Source organism: Pelodiscus sinensis, chromosome 9 (genome assembly GCF_049634645.1).
Source record: "Pelodiscus sinensis isolate JC-2024 chromosome 9, ASM4963464v1, whole genome shotgun sequence".
NCBI lineage: Eukaryota > Metazoa > Chordata > Testudines > Trionychidae > Pelodiscus > Pelodiscus sinensis.
The window spans coordinates 879,470-905,623 of record NC_134719.1 but is presented as its reverse complement, the minus strand read 5'-3'; the positions used below and the strand labels follow the sequence as shown (position 1 = coordinate 905,623).

Genomic DNA, 26,154 nt, shown 5'->3' with positions numbered 1-26,154 from the left:
CTGCTTTATAAAGACATGAGCCTGAAAGGCAGTGAAACCAGCTCTCCATCCTGTAGCTTTAGAGGGATAAAAGTTAGTGAACTGTGAGTTAAATCCCTGATTCTGAATAACAGTTGGGAACAGGGCCAAAGTAAATTTGAGTGATTTGCACTTGCTATGAACATGGACTGATGTAGTACTTCGCATTATCAAGCATATCAGTGCTCTTTCAGAGGCCCAAGTGAGTCTGGCAGAACTGGGAATAGAAACCAAGTTCATAGTTCTCAGACTTGTTGTAGCCATTAACTCTGTGCAATGTTCTAGAAATAGCTGCTTTCTAGAGAACCTTTGTTTTAATAATCTTTTGAACAGCTTGGCTGAGGCGCCAGGCAGAGCATGCAGCAGTGAGCAAGACTGACATACGCTTATTATCTTTCATTTGTTCTCAGATTGCAATGATTTCCCCAGGCATGAGTTCGTGTGAGTACACCTTAAACACCCTGAGATATGCTGACAGGTAAGGGCCTTTCTCACCTGTGAATTTCTTCACCCATTGCATGACTCGCTAGCTCCTGAGCAAACATTTTTGTTGCCTGTCTTAGGTCACTCACTCTCAATGCTGCTTGGTTTTCTGACTCCAGGTCAAATCTGCTCCCTCAGTTGAAAGCCAACTTGGCTGGTTCCTGGCTTAGGCATAATCACCAATAAGATTGCCTTGAATCATTGGTTAATAGGCTTCCTGCCTTTTGGGTTAGAACTGCACTTTAAAAGTGATCTGGAAAGGAAAAATGGATTTGTTCCCTCTTCTGCCTCTTGTAGTTGCATAAAAGCCAACTTCTCAATATCCACTTGAAACTAATGCCAACTCTCCTAAAGGGATGTGTCGTCTATACATGTGTTAAGATGTTTGGAATTTGTTAAAGTTGCAATTGCTGGCTCTGGCATTAGATATAGTGATGACTTTGGCTGGGAGATGTAGCTAGTGATTAATGCTGACAGCAGACTTGATCAAAATACTTCTGTCCTGTATGCTACTGACTTTTAAACATAGATATTGTCCCACAGATTTGTTCACATGTGGTATTGATGCTAACTTTAAATACTTCCCATTGTTACAGTAAAACCCAAGTACCTCAGTCTTTAATGTAGTTGCCTTCAGAACACCTTATTCTGGTGGTGGTATTCCTGCGCCACGTTAGAGAAGAAACAGGTGACCCATGAACAGAGGGAGTAAATGGACTTTTTTTGCAGACTTATTTACATATCCCAGCAGAGAAAATGAGGCCCCGAGACTGACTTGCCTGTGGTCGCACAGGAAATGTGTGGTAGAGCAGGGAATTAAGCTCAGGGGTCTAGTCAGTCTAACCATAGCCCCTGGACTGTCTTCTCTCCCACTCCGTTCATTGACTAATTTAATTCTTGCATCGCTCTAGTCTGAGCAATTTAACAATGCTGCATTTGACCTCATCTGTGTAAAGTCCTAACAGGTAAAGAGGAACTGATGACAGAATTAAGTTAATGGTAGCTCAGATAAAATCATGATCATTTGGATCACATATATAATGTGCAAGCAGAATGAAGTCATAACAGTAATATATGCACTTGATGCTTTAGTGGGGCCAATTTCACAAAGCTGGGAACAATTATGAGCCAAAACGTCTGGGAGGAAGAATGTAATCAGGAAAAGGTGAATAACTGGGAATCATTCTAAGAACATTGTACTATATGTGCCAAAAGCTACAAGCAAGGAAGAAGGTTGTACTGGTTTAAAAACAACAATTTGGTTTGGGTGGGAAGTGAAGTCTGTTATAAAATATAATCTAGATGGAAGAAAGGGAAAGCTGCTGATGATATAAAACACGTTAGAAGCTCTATCGCTTTGATTACCTTGTCAATCTTCGACAAGGGAAACCCATGACCAATAAGGAGCTGTAAAAATCTATTACAAAGAAAAAGAATCCTGAGTGGTATTGGTCCATTACGAAATGGAAGACTTGTGCATTATTAGGGACAAGAGGCAATGTTCAAGAAACATTTCTTCAGTATTTTGGGGAAGACACAGATGTGGTCTTATGTGGTGATAACTTGCTCCTTCCACTGGTCTCTCTGGAGGATATTTGGAAGTCAAATCTTACTTAGTTCAATCGGAAGGACCAAAACTCCCTGGCAAGTCAAGGGTAAGAGTGACATTAGGCAGGCCAAAAAAGAATTTGAAGAGTAACTATAAAAACGCAAACAGCAAAAAAAAAGTTGTTTGGAAGGCTGCTTGTTGGCCAGTCCAAGTGCTAACGGAGCAATTGGGTAAGACAACTCTTGCAGAGAAGCTAAATGAATTCTTTACATCAGCCTTCACTAAAGGGAATATGGGAGTGGGGGAATTCCCCATCAGTCATTCTTTTTAGCTGACACATCTGAGAAACTGCCCCAGCTTGAGGTGCCAATAAAGAAGGTTTTAAAGCAAATTTAACAATAATCCATCAGGACCAGACGGCATTCCTCTAAGAATTCTGAAGGCACTCAAATATCCAGTGCGGGACCACTAACTGTGGTATGTAAGCTATCACTTAAATCAGCCAGACTCTCCTCTGGAGTCTTATCAACTACAGGCTAGAGACTAACTGCAGTACCAAGCATATGGGCTCAATCTAGAGTAAAGAATGGAATTGTCACACACAAATGAGCACAAAATGGTGAGGAAGAGTTAAGTCTATGCTGAGACACGATTTCTCTTTGTAATCTATTAGAATTCTTTTGGAGGTGTCAACAAGTATGTGGGAAAGGGTGATCTAGTCATTATAGTGCACGTTATAGTGTCTCGTATTTTAATTTTTATATATATATATTAAAGTAAGTTGCCTTGAATATTTTAAATTGAGGGGCAGGGTACAAATATGTTAATTAAATAAATGGACTTTCAGAAACCCTTTGACATGGTCCCACACCAAACGCTCTTAAGTACAGTGCAGTACTGTGTGGTCTTCTCGTAGATCAGTAACTGGTTAAAAGGTAGGACTAAATGGCCAGTTTTCATAATGGAAAGAGGTGAACAGCAGAGCCCCTCAAGGATCTGTTCTGGGACAAGTAGTGTTGAACATTAATACATTATCTGGAAAAAGGGAAATTCTTCATGATAGTGAAGTCCAAAGCTGACTGCAGAGTTACAAAAGGACGTCATTAAACTGAGTAACACAACAGCAGATGGGACGAGGTTTCCCCTGCCCCCCACCAGTTTGATAAGAAGGTGCAATAGTGTGTCCAGTTTCTGATACCGACAATTAAAGGGCATTTAAATGGAGAGGTTCAGAACAGAGCCCTCAGGATGCTGAAGGTATTTTTCCTTACCCCTTTGAGCTACTGTAATCTATCACTTAAAGCAATTTAGTTTAACAAAAAGAAGGTTAAAGGTTGACTTAGTAGACTGTAAGTATCTACAGTGGAAAATAATACTGGGCTCTCCAGTCTTTCGTGGAAGGGTCTGCCATGATCCAGTGGCTGGAAGTTGAAGCTAGACACCTTCAGACAGAGTAAGTGTACCTGCGTTATTGCTGAGTAATTAACCATTGGAACAATTTACCAAGGGTTATGGTAGGTTTCTCCATCGCTGGCCGGTTTTAAATAAAAATTGGATCGTCTAGAAAAATCTGTTCCAGACATTATTTTGGAGGAGCTCTCTGGCCTGTGCTACATTGCAGGTCAGACTAGATCATAATTGTCCCTTCTCGCCATGAAACTGGGGAAGAGAAGGGGGGATTCACAAGGGGGGAAGAATCTTAGTGATACAGAACTTGTAACTTTTGGATATGCCTGATGTTAAAGCTGAGGCACCTGGACTCCACAGGATTCTGTTTCTCTGCAGTCTTCCTTTTTACAGCTTTCCCGAGTACCTCCTGAAAGGCTGTTCGTTATCAAAACCTTTACAAAGGGAGCTGTCTCTAGTTCATATATGTAGATCTGCTATAATCAGTGCCCAACTACACTGACACTAACTCTTCCTTCTCAAGAGGTGCAGTGCTTATGTCAGTGCTGTGAAGGGGAGCAGTGTGTGTTGACAGTGTATTGTTTATGTGGGTGGCTGGCAGTCATTCTTGTCAATTTCACAGCACTGCTCTCCAGCAGTGGGCTCACAGCTGGAACCATGACATTTGACCAGAGGGTGGCGTAGGCTCCCTACAGTGAAATACAGCTGGATCCCTGCTCCCCAACCCTGAGGTGGCAGGCTGGTGTAGCCCTCAGTTTCACAGCAGGGAGCCTGCTGCCTTGCTTCAGCTGTGACCCACTAAGGCTCTGAGCCTAAAGCAACCCTGAAATTGATGAGAGAGGCTACAGGATCCCTGCTTTGAACTTTGCTGGGCTCAGACTGCCCTCCCAGAGCAGGTGGTGGGGCTCCAGCTGTGAGCCTGGCTGCTGACTGGGCTCTGAGCTCCACCACTGCCCCTCTTAAATCAATGCAGGTGCTCCTGGAAAGGATGCACACCAGTGGGAGGGAGCAGAGTAGTGTGGACACGAAACAATGCAGCTGAAGCTGATTTGATTGAGTAGTATAGACACGCCCTTGGTTCTGTATCCTTATGCCAATGCAATGCTGTTCTTTCCATTCATACCTGCTACGTCTAGACTGGCATGATTTTCCGCAAATGCTTTTAATGGAAAAGTTTTTCCGTTAAAAGCATTTCCGGAAAAGAGCATCTAGATTGGCACGGACGCTTTTCCGCAAAATCTAGACGCGGTTTTGCGCAAGAAAGCCCCGATCGCCATTTTCGCCATCGGGGCGCTTTTGCGCAAAACAGTTTTTAGCTGTCTCCACTGGCCCTCTTGCGCAAAAACATTTCCGGAAAAGGGCTTTTGCCCGAACAGGAACGTCAGAGCATTTGCGCAAGAAGCACTGATTTCAGACAGTAGAACGTCAGTGCTTTTGCGCAAAATCAAGCGACCAGTGTAGACAGCTGGCAAGTTTTTGCACAAATCAGTTGCTTTTGCGGAAAAACTTGCCAGTCTAGATGCAGCCACCGTGTACTGCTGGCGACACTACAGCTGCCTAGTCCCAATGGTGTGCCCACTCACATACCAGGCTGGGAGGGGATAGTTATGTGATTAGATCGTGGCAGCTTTAATGGCGGTAAGTGGCTTTAAAGCTCTTTAAGGAAATAATTAAATGTGGATACTCTCAACATGGAGTGGAAAAGCAGTTCTGCCTTTCAGGCTTCCACCTCAGGCCCATAAAAACTGATTGATTATTGGAATAATTTACAAATGCCCCATTCTTAGATTATGAATGTTCTGGGAAAAAAAGGAGTTGGTGGGGGATTCATCCCCCTCCTTCCAAGCCAGGTAACCTACAGCTAGTATAGTGCTGCGTTTTCAAGTCCCAGCCTCTGTTTACGTGCCACTCACTGTTTAGCATTTGAGGTCAGTTAACCTTGATTGGTTAGTCCCAATGTAAACGTCAACTGACAGTTTTCAATGTTGCCATCCACCTTGGCAGCTTGTCTGACAGATCATGGCTTGATTAGCCCTAGGTCCCGAAAACACCCCTCAGTAGCAGTTGCTAGCTGTGGGTCTGCCCTGTGATGCACTGACAGTCAGTGCTGTTAGCCTGGCACGTTTCTCAGAACTGGGTATTGACGTGGAGTAGCTATTTGAGGCGACCCTTGCCAAGTAACTGTTTCCTTGAGGGCAGAGCAGATTTGGACATAATCTTCCTTCTGTCCAGGGTGAAGGAGCTGAGTCCTCACAGTGGCGGGAATGGTGAGGCACAGAACTGTATGGAAACAGAGAATGAAGAACTGGAGACCAGTGAAGAAGAGTCAAGTCTTCAGCATGATGTATGTAGAATTGTAGATCTGTGTATTAATGGCTTGCCCACACTTCAGTTTGTTATGAAATATACTTCAGAGACGAATTAACCATGTTGGGTTCCTGCTAAGCTACAAAAAGTTAGTAATGCACATGAAGGTAAAAATGAATGTCTTGAAGCAAAACTGCAAAAGCATCTAAATGGGCGTATTTGTGCTAAAAACTGGGAAAACAAAAACAAACCGTAACTTCTGTTACAAATGATTTGGTCCTTATAAGTTATTTTGTTTATAAATTTAGGTTACTAAAACAAAAGAAATGCAAAATGAAAACTGTGTAGCACAGTAACCAACTTAAAATGTGTAAAGGGGAAGGCTCAAATAAAAACACCAGGAAACTAGTTCACAGTTGGAAAAAAATCCCTGGGCAGCCAAAGGAAATATGTGGGTTTTTAAATAAGTTATAAACTGGTCAGCTACACTAACTTATATAATAAGATAATATGTAATTGACTATCAGAATGTTCTAAAGATGCTTAGACAAGCCAGGTCTAACAGCTATGCTGGGTTTTTTTCTTAATATACAGTTTATGGAATACAACTGGAGTTATTACATCTCTTTAAAATATATGTCTGAACTTGGTTACTGTGTAAAAGCAAATCTATTGTTACTGTGTACTTTTGTTAATATAATAGTATCCATTTAGGAATGTACACACAATCAATGGATAGACAAATTTATTTATAGAATCTTTCAAACTAAACTTCAAAGTCTAAAATTATTGGTTACATTTCAGAATTATTTAAATGTGCAATATCTATTTTAAAACAAAGATAACCCCCTCCCTCCACACACACACACTATTTTAAGCACCAGACTGAAAAGCAGGCAGCTAGCTAAGAACCTGTTTTGAGAACAGAACTTGGAGGCTCAAAATGCAATTTCTCTATACTTAGTATTTTTCTTCCCATGAACACTAGGTCTTCAAGGAGGAGGAGGAGGAGGAAGAGGTGTCTCCCCATATGTCCAGTTTCTGTGAAGCCATGACTCGGATTAGTGAGCTAGAGGAGAAGGCCGTAGAAGAACTTAGAGAAATGAGACAGGTATGCTGAAGATTCAGATGAGCCCAAGTGGTCATCTTCATATTGATATCAACTTGCCATACTTGGGTGTTGTAGGAACTGGGCTTGTGATGCGCATGGGAAATGATAAAGCGTGTTGTTCCCAGACTCTCCGGCTGTGTCAAGACTGGCCAGTTTTTCCGGAAAATCGGCTGCTTTTCCGGAAAAACTTGCCAGCTGTCTACACTGGCCGCTTGAATTTCCGCAAAAGCGCTGACTTCCTACTGTAAGAATTCAGTGCTTCTTGCGGAAATTACTATGCTGCTCCCGTTCAGGCAAAAGTCCCTTTTGTGCAAAGCTAAAACAAAAGAAATGCAAAATGAAAACTGCGTAGCACAGTAACCAACTTAAAATGTGTAAAGGGGAAGGCTCAAATAAAAACAAAGCTTTTGCGCAAAAGGACCAATGTAGACAGCTCAGATTTGTTTTCCGCAAAAAAGCCCTGATCGCGAAAATGGCGATCAGGGCTCTTTTGCGCAAAACCACGTCTAGATTGGCACGGACGCTTTTGTGCAAAAAGTGCTTTTGGGGAAAAGCGTCCGTGCCAATCTAGACGCTCTGTTCCGCAAATGCTTTTAACGGAAAAGTTTTCTGTTAAAAGCATTTCTGGAAAATCATGCCAATCTAGGTGCAGCCTCCATATAAACTGGTTTGTGGCCTACAACTGTTCCAGCCTTCAGATGGTAGGTGCTGACATTGGCTGTAGGCTGCTTCAGAAGCTCAGATGTGCTTGAGAAGCAGAGGGGATGCCATGAAAACATTCCAAACCTGAAAAAAGCCAATTGCTAATCAATGTCTCTTTTCCAAATCCAGAAAATGACTGAACTCGGTGACCTGTTGGAAATGACGGAGCAACCAGACTATGATCTGGAGACATTTGTGAACAGAGCCAGATGCTTTATAAAGGAAGGATCAAGAAACTTCATCAGTATGGGAGGTAAGCTGGGGCTCCTTCGAAGCATGCTATCAGGGCATACCTTCAACACCCTGTTAGTCAGAGCTCTTATGCAGGCTGAAAAGGTCACTGCCCCTTCTGAGATATTCTGGGATCCTTCTGGATGCAACTCAGCCTCTTCCTACACTTGGGGTGGGGCAGAGCAAAGGTGATTGTCCAAGGAAACCAGCGTCCTGTTGCCTCTGCTTCTGTAAGCAGTTCTGGCTGGCATCTAGTCACTAACACGTTAGAACAGACACATCCTTGTAACTCGGAGCTACAGTCCTACCAAGCCCTGCAACTCGGGATGCCTCTCAATGCTTTGTTGCTGTAGCTCCCACCTGTGGGCACCCCCTGAATAGCTGTGTAAAGCCACAGTCCTGATCCAGCTGCTCTTCAACACCCCAGCCACACAGGCTTCCAGCAGCTTTGGTTACTATGCGCAGGGTGACCCCCACACACTCCTAGTCCCAGACGTCCCCAGAGCATGGCTTGCACTGTACAGCCCTCTGCTATGGCCATTGCCCTCGAGAGCAGGGGTGGGCAATAAAGTGGCTCCCAGGCCAGATGCACTTTGCCTGTGTTAGCCCCGGTGGGCTGCCAGACACTTCATTTCCCTGACTGTCCACAGGGACGGCCACTTGCAGCTCCCAGTGGCCACGAATTCCACAGCTGCTGTTGGCTGGGAACAGCAACCTGGGAGCTGCAGGTAGCCGTTCCTGGGGATGCTCAGGTAAATAAAGCATCCAGTAACTTGCCAGGAGCTAATTCTGGCTGCTTGTTGCTCCCCTCTCCCCAGGATCGTACACAACAGCATCTTGCCTTAAATGGAGTTACCCCAATAATCCATAGCACTAGATGAATTTTTATTGAGTAAAACAAATTAAACTACAAAGATTTGCATACGAATAACGGGGCATTAGTCCGAATTGGTAACACATAAGCAGAATGTTTGTTTTCTAAACTTGGGTCATGCTGAAGTTCTTGCTACGTGGTTTCGGTATGTTGCTGACCAAGCTCTGACCAGGATCTGCTCCCAAGTCTGTAGGCTGTTAATCTGAAGTGAAAGAGCAGTAGGGAGAGGTGACTCTGTGCCCCTTACCTTGATAGTCCTGATACCCTGGAAGGGAAAGTGGTGTTCCAAGTTCTTGCCAGCTGAGAGCGAGATGTGGCAGAAGGAAGCTTCCTGCTCTTTGTTTTTACTTGTGCATGCTGATAGGCAGATTCTTGGTCTTGTCTCTCCTCCCTCCCGCTTTCACACCCCCGTTTATAGCTTGTATACAAATGGAGGTAAACTACAAGCCCCTTTGTGTGACAGGACTGTTGAACCAGTTCTACCTAATCAGGCGTATGAATTTGAGCGAAGGATGTTAAATATCAGTTAATTGAATAGTCGATTAACCTCATGAATTCTTATCAGTTAGTCGACTGTCTATATTCCCTGGGGGTGGGGCCGGCAGCCAGTGTACTCCAGCCGCAGTCCTGGGGAGCCCCCTGCCACTCCATGCTGCTGCCTCTTTTGGGTGCTAGGCAGGAGCTGGTCCGTGAGGGGAGCCAGTTTAAAAACCAGCTGCCTGTCACCTTGTGCTGCTCCTGGACCTGGTGCCAGCTGGAACTGAACTGGGCTGCCTGCTCACCCAGCTCCTAATATGCTTTAAATGCAGAGCAGCAGCAGGGTAGGTCATGGACCCGGCACAAGCCAGGACTGTCAGGCTGCTGGCCAGCCTGCTAAAAAAATATACTGGCAGTGATGCATGTAGTCTGTAGGTTAATCGTCTCCACTATTACATCCCTAGCTTGACTGTGCGCCTTTAACGTGATACAGGGAATTGTGTAACATGACACACAGCGGCCTAGGTATGTTTCACCAGATCAGTGACCAGAGAGTTGGTTTTTAAATGGTTCATCACATGGCATATTTGCACAAAGATGATTACAGTGTGGCGGGCAGGGGGAGCAGACGCAGGAGTGCATTTCCTCGCTGGGAGTGAGGGACTCCAGATTCTCATCGGCTATATTGCTTCCCCCACCTCCTCCCTGCTCTTCCTGCCCTCTTCAACTTCAGGGCCCAGCGACTGGAAAGTGGGTTCTGTGAACAGCCACGAAATGGTCTCAGATGCTCAGGTAACCACATGTACAAGTCAGTCACTAACTCCAAACTTCCTTGCAGATGTCGTGGAGTCCCTGGCTGTTGCCATGCAGCTGGAGGAGCAAGCCAGCAAGCAGATGAGTAAGAGGCGGCCTTAGTAAATATACCAAAGCCTGATTCGCAAACACTGTTTTTTCTCTTCTGTGTGTGTCGCGTGCTAGTGGTTTCTGTGTTAACTCTGCCTATTTTAAATGTGATGCAATAAAGTATTCTTACGTCAGTCCTTTCTGAAGACCATGCATCAGAATAGCAGCATTTTACCATGCAGGACCCAGCATCTGTTGGGACTTGGTGGTGGTAGTTCTAGAAATGCCCTCTTGTCAGTTCTGTCATTAGACGCCTCTTCCCCTCCTTAGTGACCGTCACCCACTCTGATGTAACTAGAGACACTTGTATATGCTGGTGTACATAAACTTTTTTGCTCCTTAGATGTTTTGTGAAATGGTGCAGAACTGCAAGTCTAGCTTCTTTCCAAAGGAAATGGACTACACTTGTAAAAAGAATAAAATAAAATCTGTATTTTTTTTAAGAAATGTGACTTGTAGATAAATATTCCTGGATTTATTGACTTACAGAATATTTCTTGTTGACTGTCAGTTCTTTGAGAGATTCGCTGACAACCTTCCCTCCAAAACAGACTGGCCTTTATGGCAGAGACTGGCCTTGGGGACTGGTTGGTCATTTCAAATCTCTTGAAATTTGTGCTGTTTGTATTTAAGTAAAAAAATCAATTAAAGTATCTCGTCTCCTGTTTTTTGGAAGGGAAACGGGGGAAATGAGTCTTTGGACTAGTGACTTTCCTGAAGGCAGGTGGCTACAGCCCAGCGTGCCACCTGTCTCTGCTCTTCCTAGCACATCCTTTACAAACGCTGCAGTGTGCAGCTGAGCAAATGACTTAGTTGCTGCCGCCAGCTCAGATTTTAGCAACGCTATGGCCTGTGGGCGGGCTTTGACATCCAAAAGATGGAGATGGGGTGGGAAGGGAGGGTTCTTTTGCCAGGCAACTGCTTTTTAACAAGCCAGCCCCAGGAGCGGGTTAATACTGTTTACAGGCTTGATGGGCGCAGGGTGCGCCTGACACACATGCAGATGGAGGCTGCACTGCAGTGGTGTATCTCACCACACGTGGCGTGTGAGGAACCGGTTTTCACATCCCCCATTCTGCTGGGCCAGACCCCAGAGGTGCCATAAGGAGGCAAAGGCCTAGTTGGAGAACCCGGCCTGTCTCGGGTATGACCTAAGGCACGCAGCAGCTCAGCACCACCAGCAGTTTGCATGTAGCCAGGGGCAGGAATTCAAGTGCCTTGACCAGTAGACAGGGAGATGCTTCCACAGTTAGGCAGCACCTGTGCAAAGATTTTGAGGTCTCAGCTGATTAGATGTTGGATTTTTGTGCTGAAGTGGCAGGAAGGTACTTAAACCCCCTAGGACGAAGCCTTGTCTCCTCTCCAGAAAGAGGGTGAAATGAGGGGAGTAGCTATGGGGATTGCTCTTAGAAGGGCTCAGAGGCTGCTCTGAGACACAATTTGGGATTTATTGGAATCCAGCCTCTGCACTGAGGTGCTACCACAGGCAACCCCAGCTTCCCCCCCCAGGCGTGATAAAACCAGCCTAGCAATGGCCTTGGAGCGATCCCGGAGCTGAACTGCCAGACACACGAGCTGTTTTAACAAAAGCTTTAGTGGACGTGAGAGGCTGGACACCACTTGCTCAGACACCAGGGCTGCGTCTAGACTGGCATGATTTTGCGGAAATACTTTTTAACTGAAAGGTTTTTCCCTTAAAAGTATTTCCGCAACAGCGCGTCTAGATTGGCACGGATGCTTTTGCGCAAAAAGTGCTTTTGCACAAAAGCATCCGTGGCCAGTCTAGACGTGGTTTTGAGCAAGAAAACCTCAATTGCCATTTTAGCCATCGGGGCTTTTTTGCGCAAAACAATTCTTCCCTGTCTATACTTGCCCTCTTGCACAAGAGGGCTTTTTCCTGAGTGGGAACGTGAAAGTATTTGCACAAAAAGCACTGATTTTGTACATTCAAAGTCAGTGTTCTTGCGCAAATTCAAGCGGCCAGTGTAGTCAGCTGGCAAGTTTTTGCGCAAAAGTGGCCACTTTTGTGCAAAATCTTGCCAGTCTAGACGTACCCCAGCTGTCTGCACCGGAAACACTGCCCAGGAGCAGTATTTCTTTTCCAGTAAGTCGGAGGGCCCTGTGTGTGTGACTGTTGTACCCTCCTCTTAGCCAGGTGCCTGCATTAGTGTGGTGTCATTCTGGTGTGTTAAACTAGCACACTAAGGCAGCCAGTCGCTGCAGAGCGCATTCAGTCCCTCACTCTGAGCCTGGGGAGCCTGCAAGCTGCACAGCCAGCCCTGGCCACTCAATTATTTTTTGTCAAGGTCCGAATTCCTTGGCCAAAGCTGTAATCAGAGGAAATAAGTAAATAAAATGATGTTGGGGTCCAGTCAAAAGTGTTCTGCAGTAAGGCAATGTAGAGGCCCTTACCAAATTCACTGCCTTGCAAAATGTCTCAGACCATGAAATCTGGTGTTGTCCTATGAAATGTGGATTGCACAGGGTAGCAAGATTTCATGGAAGGAGACTCCTGTTTATCAAATTGGGGGTCCTGATCCAAAAGAGTTGCAGAGAGGGGATCACAAGGTTATTTTAGAATCACAGAATACTAGGACTGGAGGGGCCCTCAAGAGGTCATCAAGTCCAGTCCCCTGCCCCAACAGCAGGACCAAATACTGTCTAGACCATCCCTGATAGACATTTATCTAACCTGCTCTGAAATATCTCCAGAGATGGGGATTCCACAACCTCCCAGGGCAATTTATTCCAGTGTTTGACCACCCTGACAGGCAGGAACTTTTTCCTAATGTCCAACCTTAACCTCCTTTGCTAGTTAAAGCCCATTGCTTCTTGTTCTATCCTCAGAGGCCAAAATGAACAATTTCTCTCCCTCCTCCTTATGACACCCTTTTAGATACCTGAAAATCGCTATCATGTCCCCCCTTAATCTTCTCTTTTCCAAACTAAACAAACCCAATTCCTTCAGCCTTCCTTCATAGGTCCTGTTCTCTAGACCTTTCATCATTCTTGTTGCTCTTCTCTGGACCCGCTCTGATTTCTCCACATCCTTCTTGATGTGGGAGGGTTTAGGAGGGTTGGGATGTTGCCACTCTTCTGTGCTGCTTTCAGAGCTGGGCAGCTGTTGAGCAGTGGTTGCAAGGTTGGTCAGGTGCCCAGCTCCGAAGATCCTGCCCCACCAGCAGCAGTACCGAAGTAAGGGCCGCATGGCATTTCCACCCGTACTCCTGTGCTGCTGCTTTCAGAATTGGGTGGCCAGAGGGGTGGCTGCTGACTAAGGGTCCCGTTCTGCAGGGAGCGGCACAGATGTAAAGGTGGCAACAGCTTCTCAGGCCACCCTTCCTTCTGTACAGCTGCTGGCAGTAGCTTTGCTTTCAGAGCTGGGGTTTTGGTCAGCAGCTGCTGCTCTGCAGCGCTGAAAGCAGCGTGGCCAGTGGCAGTACAAGGTAGCGGCACCGCAAAGCCCGTATGAGAACCTTGCAACCACCCACAATGACAACACTGAAAATTTAGATTTAAATATCTGAAATGAAATTTATCACTTAGAACGCCTATGACCAGGAACGATAATGGAGCAAGTAATTAAGGAATTCATGTGGCAGATAATGTGATAACAGCCAGCATAGATCTGTAAAGAACAAATCATGTCAAACCAATCTGATCACAAAGAAAGCTAGGATAATGAGTCTTGTGGCTAAGGGAGAAGCAGTGGATGTGGGCCACCTAGACTTTAGTAAGGCATTTGATATGGTCTTATCAATAAACTATGCAAATACAACTTAGATGGGGCTACTATAAGGTGGGTGCATAACTGGCTGGATAACCGTTCTCAGATAGCAGTTATTAATGGTTCACAGTCATACTGGAAGGGCAGAACAAGTGGGGTTCCACAGGGGTCTGTTTTGCGCCTGGTTCTGTTCAATATCTTCAGCGATTTAGATATTGGCATAGAGAGGAGGCTTATTAAGTTTGCAGATGACACACAGCTAGGAGGGGCTGCAAGTGCTTTGGAGGACAGGCTCATAATTCAAAATGATCTGGACAAACTGGAGAAATGCTCTGAGGTAAACAGGATGATGTTTAATAAGGACAAATGCAAAGTGCTCCACTTAGGAAGGATCAATCAGTTTCACACATACAGCATGGGAAGTGACTGTCTAGGAAGGAGTACGGCAGAAAGAGATTGAGGGGCCATAGTGGTTCACAAACTAAATATGAGTCAACAGTGCGATGCTGTTGCAAAAAAAGCAAACATGACTCTGGGCTGCATTAACAGGAGTGTTGTGAGCAACAAAAATGATGAAAGATCTCGAGAACATGAGCTATGAGGCTAGGCTGAAGGAATTGGCCTTGTTTAGTTTGGAAAAGAGAAGGGGGGGGGGACATGATAGCTGTTTTCAGGTATTTAAAAGGGTGTTACAAGGAGGAGGGAGAGGACAGGACAAGACACAAGGGGCTTAAACTGCAGCAAAGGAGGTTGAGGTTGGACATGAGGAAAAACTTCCTGCCTGTCAGGGTGGTTAAGCACTGGAATAAATTGCCTAGGGAGGTTGGGGAGTCTCCATCACTGAAGATATTTAAGAGCAAGTTAGATAGACATCGATCTGGGATGGTCTAGCCCAGTGTTTCTCAACCAGTGGTACGAGTACCCTTAGGGGTACTCGAGAGAAGTCTGGGGGGGGGCAGTTGGATATGACAACACAACTGAAATTTGGATAAAATGGAATGTTTGTTTTAAGTTTTACAGCACTTTATTATTTTTGTACTTTTTACACCCAACAATTTCATTGCCTGCCCGGCTATGGTTAAGTTGTATAAACAAATGTGTTGCAAGGGTAGAAAAATATTTTGTGTCTGAAAACTGTAGGTACTGGGGGTATTTGTTTGTTTTTTGAAAAATGGATATTTTATAATAAAGAAAAATGTTGAGAAACACTGGTCTGGATGGTGCTGGGTCCTGCCATGAGGGCAGGGGACTGGACTTGACAACCTCTCGAGGTCCCTTCCAGCCCTAGTGTGCTATGATTCTGAGATTCTAGGGAACTGACCAAAATTGACTGAATTTGGGAGGTCCCTACCTCTGTGATCCTGTCCACAGGTGTCTGGCTTGGTCTTCACAATGACTAGGCACCTGAGAATTGGGATTGGCCCTGCTTTGGGCAGGGGGCTGGACTCGATGACTCCTGAGGTCTCTTCCTGGACTCGATGACTCCTGAGGATTCTATGAGCGCCTCAGGCCCTAAACCAGAGGGGGGCACTGGGTCCAACCCTCATGTCCTGCAGGCACCATGCATAGCTTAGAGCATCCCTGTCAGAGCCGTGTGGAGGGAGCCTGGTACACTGTGTGTGTTTGTTGCTGGGCATTAGGCTCTTTATAGGGGATTCATTCTCTGCTCCCTGAAGGTGGCTTTTCCAGGCACCTCCTGGGACGTTCGCCATGTCTCCATCAATACACCCTGTCCTGCTCTCCCTGCTGCTGCCAGAGAATATCAAAGCAGCAGTGTCAGTCCCCTCCCCCTGCAGCAGGCTGCCTGCCGCTGTGCTCCTAGCAGGGCAGAACAGGAGCCTTGCAATGATTTGTTCTTTGTTCCCCAAAGGGAGCAGCTCACTCCGCTGTCCGATACTTCCCTGACCAGGGCGGAACCGAGGCCTGGCGCCAGGACACACAGCAGAGTCTACGTTGGCTCTGTGCGCAGACGGTAAAGGGAGGGCAAAGGAAAACAGGCTCTCGTGGGGCGGACTGTTCTGTCACAAATGGGGACGATGCTTGCGGTGGCCGCTGTGTGTATCTTAAACTTTGTAACCGAGCCTGGGAATTTTTCCTAACCCAAGCGTGACCCCAGAGGTACAAAACCTCGAAATCTCTGGAACGTGACCTTGATTTCAAACACTAGTTTTAATACAGGTTTTAACCCGCGATACCAAGAGAAAACCATGGAACCGAGTCGGACGTGGACTTTAGAACTGGAATTTGCGATGGTAAAACACAAAGAGCAAACGGTGCAAGAAGGCGCCTTGCTTTCGCAAAGCATTATGGGTATGCAAGTGATGTCCTGGGTGGGGCACCTCCGCTGCCGGCTGCAGCCCTTGCCCCGCTTTGCTCCCTGCCTCGGTGGAGATGGGAGGCGGGGACTGCTCTCAGGGGGCTCAGCCAGGGCTCTGGGGAGACAGTCCTGCTGCAGAGGTGGCCCGAGGGGAGTCCCGATCTCAGGGAGGAGCAGCCAGGCCATGTGGTTTCCAAATCACAGCCCAGGGGGAAGTTCGCTACGGGGGGCGTTGAGCGGAAGGAACCAAAGCCAGAGGCTGCAGACCCCGATTCGGAGAGGCCACGTGTGGGGGGCCAGCTTCAGAGCCCACCTCCGCTTCTGAGGGTGTGCAGGGGCGAGAAGGGCACCGCCCGGCTGGGAGCGGTAGACAGAGGGAGGCGGGAGAAGAGCTGGCCTGCTGCTGTTGAAGATTTCACTCCATGCTGCCTTCCTCTGGAAGAACAAAGCAGAGCCGGGCGTGGTTATGGCAGAGGTGAAGAGGTCTGGCTGTGCACGGGGTTACTCCAAGGCTGGTTTGTATAGTGAACCCTCCAGCATCCAGACACCGACAGGTCAGCTCCAGGCAGGAGACCTGAGATTGGCCCCCTGCCCTAGCCTCTGGCTCCCTGGCCCTACACACGTGGGGCCCGATTCTCCTCTCACACCAGGGTATCCCCTCTGGCATAGGAGGGCTGGCCTTTGATTTACACCTGGGCTACATCTAGACAGGCATGATTTTCCGGAAATGCTTTTAACAGAATAGTTTTCCATTAAAAGCATTTGTGGAAAAGAGCATCTAGATTGGCAGGACGCTTTTCCGCAAAAGCACTTTTTGGCTGTGTCTACACTGGCATGAATTTCCGGAACTGCTTAAAATGGAATACTATTCCGTTTTCAGTTTTTCCAGAAAAGGAGCGTCTACATTGGCAGGCTGCTTTTCCGGAAAAGCCCTTTTTCCGGAAAAGCGTCTGTGGCCAATGTAGACGCGCTTTTCCGGAAAAGAGCCCCGATCGCCATTTTCGCGATCGGGGCTTTTTTCCGGAAAAGTCTACTGGGCTGTCTACACTGGCCCTTTTCCGGAACAGTGTTCCGGAATAAGGACTTATGCCTGAGCGGGAGCAGAATACTTTTTCCGGAATAGCGGCTGATTTTGTACAGTAGAGCGTCGTTGCTTTTCCGGAAATTCAAGGGCCAGTATAGACAGCTCGCAGCTTATTCCGGAAAAGCGTCTGATTTTCCGGAATAAGTGGCCCAGTGTAGACACAGCCTTTGTGGAAAAGCGTCCGTGGCCAATCTAGATGCGCTTTTCCGCAAAAAAGCCCCCAGCGCCATTTTTGCGATCGGGGCTTTTTTGCGCAAAACAAATCTGAGCTGTCTACACTGGCCCTTTTGTGCAAAAGGACTTTTCCCCGAACGGGAGCAGCGTAGTATTTCCACAAGAAGCACTGATTTCTTACAGTAGGAAGTCAGTGTTCTTGTGGAAATTCAAGCGGCCAGTGTAGACAGCTGGCAAGTTTTTCTGGAAAAGCGGCTGATTTTGCGGAAAAACTGGCTAGTCTAGATGCAGCCCTAGTGTACATGAGGGAAGAGTTGGCTCCAGCTGTCGCAGAGTCTCGGCGTCAGCCTTTCATGGCCCTGACTCACCTTCCATGTGCAGCATCCTTTCTGGGCTGGATTCACTTTCTGGAATGGTCACTTTATTGGATGCCAGAATTTCCACCTGTATCACATCCATGTTCATATACAAGGTCTTGGCATCTCTCTAGGCCAAAGAAACAGCAAAATAGGCAAGGGAGCAGCTTACCGGGACTTGGAGAACCAGCCAGGGCATGGGAAGGGCCAGCCAGAGAGGGAGGAAGGTTCCTGACAAGGCTTCCAAAATGCTCAAGCAAAGGAAGATGCAGCTGAACAGCCAGGCACAGGAGGCACCGCCCATCCCCGTGCACGAGGTAAATGGGCGCAGCCCTGCTGCACTGAACGGACCCAGCGGAGATCGCTGCCTTGCCCCCCCAACAGGAAACCCAAGGGAGTCTGGGAGGACTCACTGCGTACGGAGAGCCCACGATTGCTGGCGGCAAGGCGTCTCCTATGGCTTTGTCCCGCTCGGGTTCAAAGGGCCCTGGGGCCTCACGGCAAGAGAGCTCGGATGCAGAGGGAGGCTCATTCTGGCCGTGATTCCTCACCCCTTTGCCAGCAGCGCCACACAAAGGTGAGTCCAGACCTGGCCCTCCCCGGCACTCCGAGATGGGCCCAAGCCAGAACCGAGCCACCCACCTCCCCAGAGGCCGTCAGACCTCAGGCCCCCTGGTTCACCCCAATTCTCCCAGCTCCTTCGGGCAGGTGAGTGCATTGCCAGCCAGTGCCTGGAGCGATGCTGTGGGGATGTTGAGCCCACGCCCAAGGGGTTTGTGTACCTGAGGACACGGTGATCTGCCCCTAGGGGTTCTGGCGTCTGATCAGGACTGGAGCTCCCTGTGGCTTTAGAGGAATGGACCCCAGGCCCCGTTAACCCTGCCGAGTGGACCGATGGCCCGGGCGGCTAGAGAAGCCCAGTTACCATAAAAAGCTGGAACAGTCTCTCTCCTGTGGCTTTCCTCACATGCTCCGCCACGGTGGGAAACATCCGGACCAAATGCTGCAACCAAACACTTCCGGTAAGTGCCGAATGGCGCGCGGGAGAGATCTGGCTCCACCGCGAAGCACCGGCCGGTTCTCCGTCCCAGCTCCGATCTCTCTGTCCACTACCCCATTCCGCGGCTCAGCTCTGGGAGCACCCACGCTGCGGGCGGCCCGGGTTAGATAGGTGGGGAAAGGGCTGTTACTCCACCCCTGCCCCGCTCTGCCCATCCAGCCGGAGCAGCTGGCTATTTCCGCTACTGCGATCGGATCGGCAGGGACAGAGCGAACCATCATGCTGCTGGGCAGTTCGGGCGATGATGTTCCCGGTGGACTGGATGGGAAGCCCTTCGCTCTGTATTTCTCTAGGGTGCAGGGTGGGGTTTTGAAGCGTGGCCTTTATGCTGGATTTCCTGAGTCGGTATTATTCAAAACTGCAACCTGTGCTATGAAGGGCTCTTCCCATGTATCTACTGCCCTTGTCTCCACCTCGCGGAAGGGTGTTGTCTGGGAATCATGATAATTAAGCAGGAGGAGGAGCTGGGTGAGGAAGGGCAAAGCTGATCCTCCAGCACAAGCAGTGGAGGTACCGGAAATCCTGGGAATGTTGCTGTACCAGCACTGGTGCCTCTATTGGAATGACACGGAGAGACTCACCTCCAGAGCGATGCTGGCCTGCCTCTGGGAGCCGGTGTGGTCCTGGTTCCCCATAGCACACATGAGGCCATGCACTGCGCCCAGCTGGATCAGCTCTTCGGCCAGCTTGGTCGAGTCCTTGGCTAGAATGCTGCAAGGAAAGCGGCAGAGTCAGGCTCCGAGGAGAATCCCGCCCCAAGCAGAGCGTCCTGGGAATGAAACGGAAGAGCCTCATCTAGCAATCCAGCAGCACGGATTCTAGGCCTGATGTGTGGTGCGGATCCGCCTGACTGCGCTCGTCAGTGAATGACTGACACCAACGAGCAAGGACAGATGCTTTTCCTCACCCCAACAGGAAGCCCCGGGCTCTAAATCTATGTTTGGGGATCTGCATTGCTTGTAATGACTGACCATGAGAACACCTGATTGTCATATGAACTCCTGGCAAATCCACCCCATGGAACGCAGCATCTGCAGAAGAGAAGAGTGAGGGGGGATTTGAGAGCAGCCTTCAGCTACCTGAGGGGAGGTTCCAGAGAGGCTGGAGAGAGGCTGGTCTCAGTGGTGACAGATGCAGAACAAGGAGCAATGGTCTCAAGTTGCAGTGGGGGAGGTCTAGATTGGAGATTAGGACAATTTCCCTAGGCGGGTGGGGAGGCGCTGGGCTGGGTTCCCTAGGGAGGGGGTGGAATCTCCATCCCTAGAGGTGTTTAAGTCCCGGCTTGACAAATCCCTGGCTGGGTTGATTGCGTTGGGTTGGTCCTGCTTTGGGCCGGGTGCTGGACTGGATGACTCCTGAGGTCTCTGCCGGCCCTGGGGTTCTATGGTTCTATCCAGCGTAGAGCCTTACATTAGATGATTTTGCTATTGGGCACATCACTGGGGAAAACAACCTGGCTGGTGCTTTGCGTCTTCTGCTTTTAAAGGGGGAAATGTGGCACAGGATCATCCTGTGGACTCTGCCAGGGCCTGATCTCCAGAGAGGCGTGGAGACAGACCGAGTTTGGGGATTCCCTGGGTCCGACACTGAACGTGGTGTCCGTGCTGGTGATGTGAAATTGCTCAGTGAGGCATTTCGCTCCAAGGAACCCTCGTGAAGACTCCAGGCTGGGTGCTGATCCGCAGCATGCTCAGGTCAGTTCTGTGGCCAGCTGCTAACGCTGGGAATGGAGGGAACGTTCTGACTGTGTGTTAATGGCCGAAGGAAAAGCTCATGCTACGTTTCACCTCTAATGAATGTCAGGTGTGGCGGTAACAGGGGAGGGCCTGGATTTTGGGCCCAAGCAGAAGCTTCTCTCTAAGCTCCTAAGGACTGTGAATGTGCAAAAGCCCCCCAAGTCTGTCTGTGGAGGAGCTGCAGAGCCACAGGGACATTCTCACTGGCAGAGGACTGAAGACTGCCTAGCAGGATTGGCCTTCGCTCCAGACAGGAATCAGAGACTCAGAGGACTGGACGGGACCTCGAGAAGTTGTCAAGTCTGATCCCTGGCCTCCCAGCAGGACTAAGTGCTACCCAGGCCATTCTAGGAAGCAGCTGCTCTAAACCCTGCATGTGCCCTAGATAAATTCTTGTATTTTGCTCTGAGCTTTCTTACCCGATGGTTTTTGCCGCAGCGGCCTGCTGTACATGCACCGACAAGGGTTCAGCGAGATGGTGAGTGACTAGCTCTGAATGGGAGAACAATGGACAGCATGACAACAACAGCTAGCGCCGCACATCTGCCATCAAGCTGTAGTAACAACCTGGGGAACTAGACCAGCTGCACCAGAAGAGGATCTGTGACAGCAACATCCCCCAGGTGAGCTCCAGCCACCTGTACTGGAGCTCAGTGCTTTACCATCAGCCGTCACTGCTCAGGGACCCTGTCCAGCGAATGCAGCACGGCAAGGACGTTACAGCCTGTTTCATTGAGACAGGCTGTTGGTTGCCATGACCCTTGAAATGACGCCCTGGGACCGTTCATCGGCAGTCAGTGTAAGATCTCCTCCAAAGGGCCGCGTGGCAGCCCCTGCCCTCCGCTAGCTTCGCAGGGTTAAGCTGAACAAACCTGCCCAACCCACACATAGCATCACAATTCCCGTTCCTGCGTAGAGGGCTCCCACAAGCTGGAGGTTTGGTTTGGCCTGGCCGCGCCCATCCCCCCAACCAGACAACGCTGATCTCCCCAACTAGCCGGAGGGCCATTGAGTACAGGACGCAGGATCCTGTCTGGAAAGCAGCAACCATGGGAGCTGTGACCTGCACATGAAAAGGCCCGTTTGTGGGCATGGCGCAGGGGAGAGGGAGGGCATGGAGAGGGCAGAGCCGGCCTCCAATCGGGACACATCCTGCCATCTCCTCTCACCTTCCCACGGGGCAGGGCGGCCGTCCACAATGCCAGGCATTGTCCCCCACTTGCTGGGACTGCCCCAGCTTCCCCATGGAGCTCAGCTGCCCTGATGCATGAGGAGAAAAGAGGGAGAGTCCCTTCTAGAAGGGCCTCTGGCAAGGCAGAGCTGAAGGAACGCAGGATTTTTAGGTCCTTCTGGGAAGTGGGTGGGGACACCCAGCCCTTGCTGGGTCTCCTGTTGCAGGGCACATCAGCCTCCCAGCAGGAACCAGCACCAACCAGTTGTCCTCCTCCACAGCCTGCTGCTGCAGCCCCACTTGGTAGCAGCCTTCAGCCTCCAAGCAGATGTGATGAGAAACTGCGGAGGCCTCTTACCTTCCAGGATTTTGCCTTTCCCTTTAGCAGCCTCCATCCCTGGTGGTTTAAGTAATTCAACCAGGCCCTTCAACAGTGCTGGCCGGACTTCATAGGCCATGAGATCCTGGATCAGCTGAATGGCTGAGGACAAGGAAAGAAGCCAAAGTGCCACCTTGAGGCTCATATGATGGGAACTAATGTACTACAATGATCACGAGAAAGATTTTGGAGTCATTGGCTGTGTCTACATTGGCATGCTGCCTGTCTACACTGGTGGGGAATTCTTGCGCAAGAACACTGACGTTCTAATGTGTGAAATCAGTGCTTCTTGCACAAGAACTATGATGCGCCTGCTCAGGAATAAGCCCTCTTGTGCAACTGTTCTTGCACAAGAGGCCAGTGTAGACAGGCAACATGAATTTCTTGCACAAGAAAGCCTGATGGCTAAAATGGCCATCGGAGCTTTCTTGCGCCAGAGAGCGTCTACCCTGGCCCATGTCTTTTGCACAAAAGCATCAAGCCAGTGTAGACATTCTCTTGCGCAAATACGGAAATACGGAAAAAATTTTGCACGAAATCATGCCCATCCACCCAGCCTTAATGTAGCCAATTAGAGAATTGCCTACTAGTTTTGTCTTCAGTTTGCTTTTAATCATTCACCCGGGTTAATTGCACTTCAATCTGAATACCTGGGTTGGGTGTTGGTATAATAGACTACAAAGACGATAGCAAGGTTGTGACAGTTCCTGAGAAGCTCAGACAACCCACAGAAAAAAAATCCATACCTTGAATTGTAAGAATGTTTCAGTTCTGCATAATTCCTTTTTAAAAAATCTGCAGTTTAATATTATTTGTCTTAAAACCGTTTACCTCTATTTTTTTAACAGCATTGGGTAGCTTCACCGCAGTGAAGCCTCAAAAAATTGGGTACAAACTCGTAAATGTTCCTCTCCACGGAAATCTTTAGTAAAAGGCGAAAGATTTATACGATCTGAAGAGAAACCAGAGTATATAAAACGCGCCGCGGAGGCGCTGCCAGGCAAACAGCGTCTGCTTCTCATGTCACGGTGGCTGCACCGGACCGCCCGCAAATTTCGCCCCCCCCTTGCAGCCTGTTGCTCTGCCGCGCTGACAGCCCCAGTTTTGCGTGGGAAACAGGGGTTTTAGGAGCAAACTCTGCGCCGTGGACGCGGGTGGCGAATCTCTGTGCGCAATGCATCATGGGTATGTAAATGAGCTCCCCTGGGTACGCCCGAGCGCGCGGAGAAGCTCAGATCTCCGAGCTGCGGTTGCAGCCCCTAGCTCGCTGCTGCGGGCCGGGCTGGGCAGTTCCGCGTGTGTGCGCGATCAGCACCTTGTCTCGCTCTGCTGCGGCTCCCTCCGCCTGCGCCACGGTTGCGGGACGCGGGAGCCAGCGCTCTCACTGCGCTTCTGAATGTCCCCCGGATCCCGGCAGAAATAAACGTCAGAGTCCTGAGCGCCCTGTGCTTGTAGCACGGACTGTGCCCTAGCACGTTACATACCCGGCATTAAAAAATAAGGTGCCCACCCATCAGGTCCGGCTTGAAGCACGAAAACCTGCTGCAAAATACTCAGACAAAATAGGGACACCACAAGGGGAAAAGGCGGCTCTTTGAACAGGACTGCGTCCGCTGCGCGTCTTTCCAACTGCAAAGCGGAGCTAAAGACCTAAAATGATGAATCAGTTCCCAAAAATATAGAAAAACATGGCGGGAGGAGGAAGCTGCTGTGATTGATTCACTTTGTACCATGATATATAAACAAGGAAAGGTAGATCAACGTCCCTGAGTGAGTACGGGGGAAAGCACCAAATTGGAGAAGGATCAATGTCCGAAAACCCTTCCTGTCTGAAAATGAATGAACGCGGGAGAGAAAGAAATACGGAGACACTTCCTAGAGAAAACATACAGGAGAAATGTGCTCTGCATAAATTAGTTAAGATCAGTGACGTTAAACGTGACTCCAGCAGCTGAAACCAGACACTCTTAACTAATAGAGACACAGGCGCGTTAATCTATCGCAGCGCACACAGGCAAAATCACTTGCGATAATTCCATCTAATACACCCATAAACCGCTTCTATTTTTGACCACAACAGGGAGCTTCACCGAAGTGAAGCCTCAAAAAATTGGGTACAAACTCGTAAATGTTCCTCTCCACGGAAATCTTTAGTAAAAGGCGAAAGATTTATACGATCTGAAGAGAAACCAGAGTATACAAAACGCGCTGCGGAGGCGCTGCCAGGCAAACAGCGTCTGCTTCTCAGATCACAGTGGCTGCACCGGACCGCCCGCAAACCCACGCCCCCATGCAGCCTGTTGCACTGGCGCACTGATAGCCCGAGTTTTGCGTGGGAACCAGGGGTCCTAGGAGCAAACTCTACCCCACGGATCAGGGTCGCAGGTCACCGTGCGCAATGCATTGTGGGTATGCAAATGAGCATTCCTGGGCACACTGCGCAGCCGCAGCCTGCACGCTGGTTTCCGGGGAGGAGGGGACAGCCCAGGAGCAGGAGCTTGGGGGTGCCTCGTTCCGCACTTCCCTGGGGTGGGGCAGGGCAGGGCAGGCAGCTTTGTGGTGCTGGTCACTTCGGGCAAACGCTGGTGCAAGGGCTGCTGAGCCTTCACCCCAAGCCTGCAGAGACGCACAGCCCACCCTGGGGCAGCAGAGAGCGGGCGGCTTGGCCCCAGCTCCCCCAGTGCTTAGCTCACTAATCTCCTACAGAGACCTGTGCTCTGAGCCCTGAGCCCTGCTCCTACCAGGCAGCAGTGGGAGACATGGACCCTGTGGGACAGGAGGAAAAAGCCAGAGCACGAGCAATACTGGGACATGAAGCTGAGCAGTGAGTACTGACAAACACACAGCTGGGTTACTGTTTCCTCCCTCCGCTACTTCTACACTGGCATGAATTTCCAAAAATGCTTTTAACGGAAAAGTTTTCCGTTAAAAGCATTTTCGGAAAAGCAGTGTGGAGATGTTCTTGTGCAAGAAGCTGCAGTGTAGACCTAGGCTGTGGCTGCTGCCAGGGAAGTGGCTCTGGAGGCCCCCTGAGATTAACCTCCCCAGGAATGATTCCAAACTGGGTTCCTCCTGGGCAGACAGCATCAGGGGTGTGCAGTACAGCGATGGCTCCTACCTTCGTGCTGAACTTCCAGGTGCACAGAGCGGAGCACGCCCAGCACCGCCTTCACAATGCTGGGATGGGCCGGGCCCACGATGGCCTGCCAAGGAAAGGAACAAGGCGGGTGTTATTCTGCACGGCTGTCACACATCTCAGCCCCCTGCTGTGTGCACGTGCGTGATCCTCAAAGTACAGAGAAACTGCAGGGTCCTGTGCTCTGAGAGGCTCAGGGAAACATCTCTTGGGCTGTTTCTGTAACCCTTTCCCAGGTTGGTGAGCAGTTACTCTTGAATAGGACTCCATGTAAGTCTAGCGTTAGGGGTCTCAGGCCTTGGTGTAGCAGCACATTATTGTTAATATTTTTAACATGGCAGTGCCCAGTGGCTCTAATCGGGATCAGGGACCCAGTAAGAAAAAGAGATAGAGAATTCCCTGCCCCAAAGAGCTTACAGTGAAAGCAGACAAGTGTTCTGCAAAGTGTGGGGGAACGGAAGACAAAATCTTGTAAAGATCTCCATAAAATCCTCGCCGTCTCTCACTACTCCTTAAGCCTGAGTATGAGGTTCATTGATCTCCAGCTAACAGAGACACTAGAACAGATTTCAGATTTTAATAGTGCTATGTCTGTGATCCCCTCTCTCATGTGGTGGGTGACAGAAGAGACAGACATTCATTTTATATTCAAAAGCAAAGGCTCCAGCTCCTACTGATTTGAGGATGGAGCGACACCCACCCTTCCATGATGCCTAGGGACTAAAATTTCAAATGAGAGATTGCCAGAATTCAAGAGCATTAGACCACCAAAGGTGCTACCTACCTCACTGCTTAGCTCTATCGTTGCCTGGCTTATTGACATACAGCTAGCATTTTTATGTGAGTGCATATTTCCAGGTCAGAGAGAATTTAAAGGAGGTAAGAACACCCAAAATCTCATTCCCTTAGTTAAAAAACCTCCACAAAAACACTGCTCCACAGGATATGCACC

The 26,154-nt window shown here is 48.9% G+C and overlaps 3 protein-coding genes and 2 non-coding genes across 11 annotated transcripts in view; 2 read left to right on the top strand and 3 right to left on the bottom strand.

Annotated features, from left to right (window-relative positions):
• Positions 1 to 10,715, top strand: part of KIF2C (kinesin family member 2C) — a 38,176-nt gene extending 27,461 nt beyond the window's left edge. For all 5 annotated transcript variants that reach the window (XM_075935818.1, XM_075935817.1, XM_075935815.1 and 2 more), the window contains 5 exons: positions 429 to 496; positions 5,690 to 5,801; positions 6,753 to 6,875; positions 7,707 to 7,830; positions 9,998 to 10,715. In XM_075935818.1, coding sequence (XP_075791933.1) covers positions 429 to 496; positions 5,690 to 5,801; positions 6,753 to 6,875; positions 7,707 to 7,830; positions 9,998 to 10,074 — 504 coding nt within the window. In that variant the 3' untranslated portion in view covers positions 10,075 to 10,715. The remainder of the gene's footprint in view (positions 1 to 428; positions 497 to 5,689; positions 5,802 to 6,752; positions 6,876 to 7,706; positions 7,831 to 9,997) is intronic.
• Positions 8,644 to 26,154, bottom strand: part of ARMH1 (armadillo like helical domain containing 1) — a 25,052-nt gene continuing 7,541 nt past the window's right edge. For 2 of the 3 annotated variants that reach the window (XM_075935820.1, XM_075935822.1), the window contains exons 6-12: positions 25,185 to 25,269; positions 22,046 to 22,168; positions 20,936 to 21,008; positions 19,362 to 19,491; positions 18,646 to 18,723; positions 17,733 to 17,850; positions 15,940 to 16,541 (exon numbers count right to left, since the gene is read on the bottom strand). In XM_075935820.1, the coding sequence (XP_075791935.1) occupies positions 16,522 to 16,541; positions 17,733 to 17,850; positions 18,646 to 18,723; positions 19,362 to 19,491; positions 20,936 to 21,008; positions 22,046 to 22,168; positions 25,185 to 25,269 (627 nt within the window). In that variant the 3' untranslated portion in view covers positions 15,940 to 16,521. Of the gene's footprint in view, positions 8,885 to 15,939; positions 16,542 to 17,732; positions 17,851 to 18,645; positions 18,724 to 19,361; positions 19,492 to 20,935; positions 21,009 to 22,045; positions 22,169 to 25,184; positions 25,270 to 26,154 lie in introns of those variants that run through there. The other variant, XM_075935821.1, reaches the window with a different exon arrangement.
• LOC112544399 (U5 spliceosomal RNA) lies at positions 22,923 to 23,038 on the bottom strand. Its single transcript, XR_003087742.2, has one exon. It is a non-coding gene; the product is annotated as a U5 spliceosomal RNA (small nuclear RNA).
• Positions 24,149 to 24,264, bottom strand: LOC112544401 (U5 spliceosomal RNA). The gene has a single exon (XR_003087744.1). It is a non-coding gene; the product is annotated as a U5 spliceosomal RNA (small nuclear RNA).
• The window catches only part of TMEM53 (transmembrane protein 53), a 20,791-nt gene continuing 19,184 nt past the window's right edge, over positions 24,548 to 26,154 (top strand). Inside the window, exon 1 of the mRNA XM_025180489.2 lies at positions 24,548 to 24,890. Coding sequence (XP_025036274.1) covers positions 24,878 to 24,890 — 13 coding nt within the window. The 5' untranslated portion in view covers positions 24,548 to 24,877. The remainder of the gene's footprint in view (positions 24,891 to 26,154) is intronic.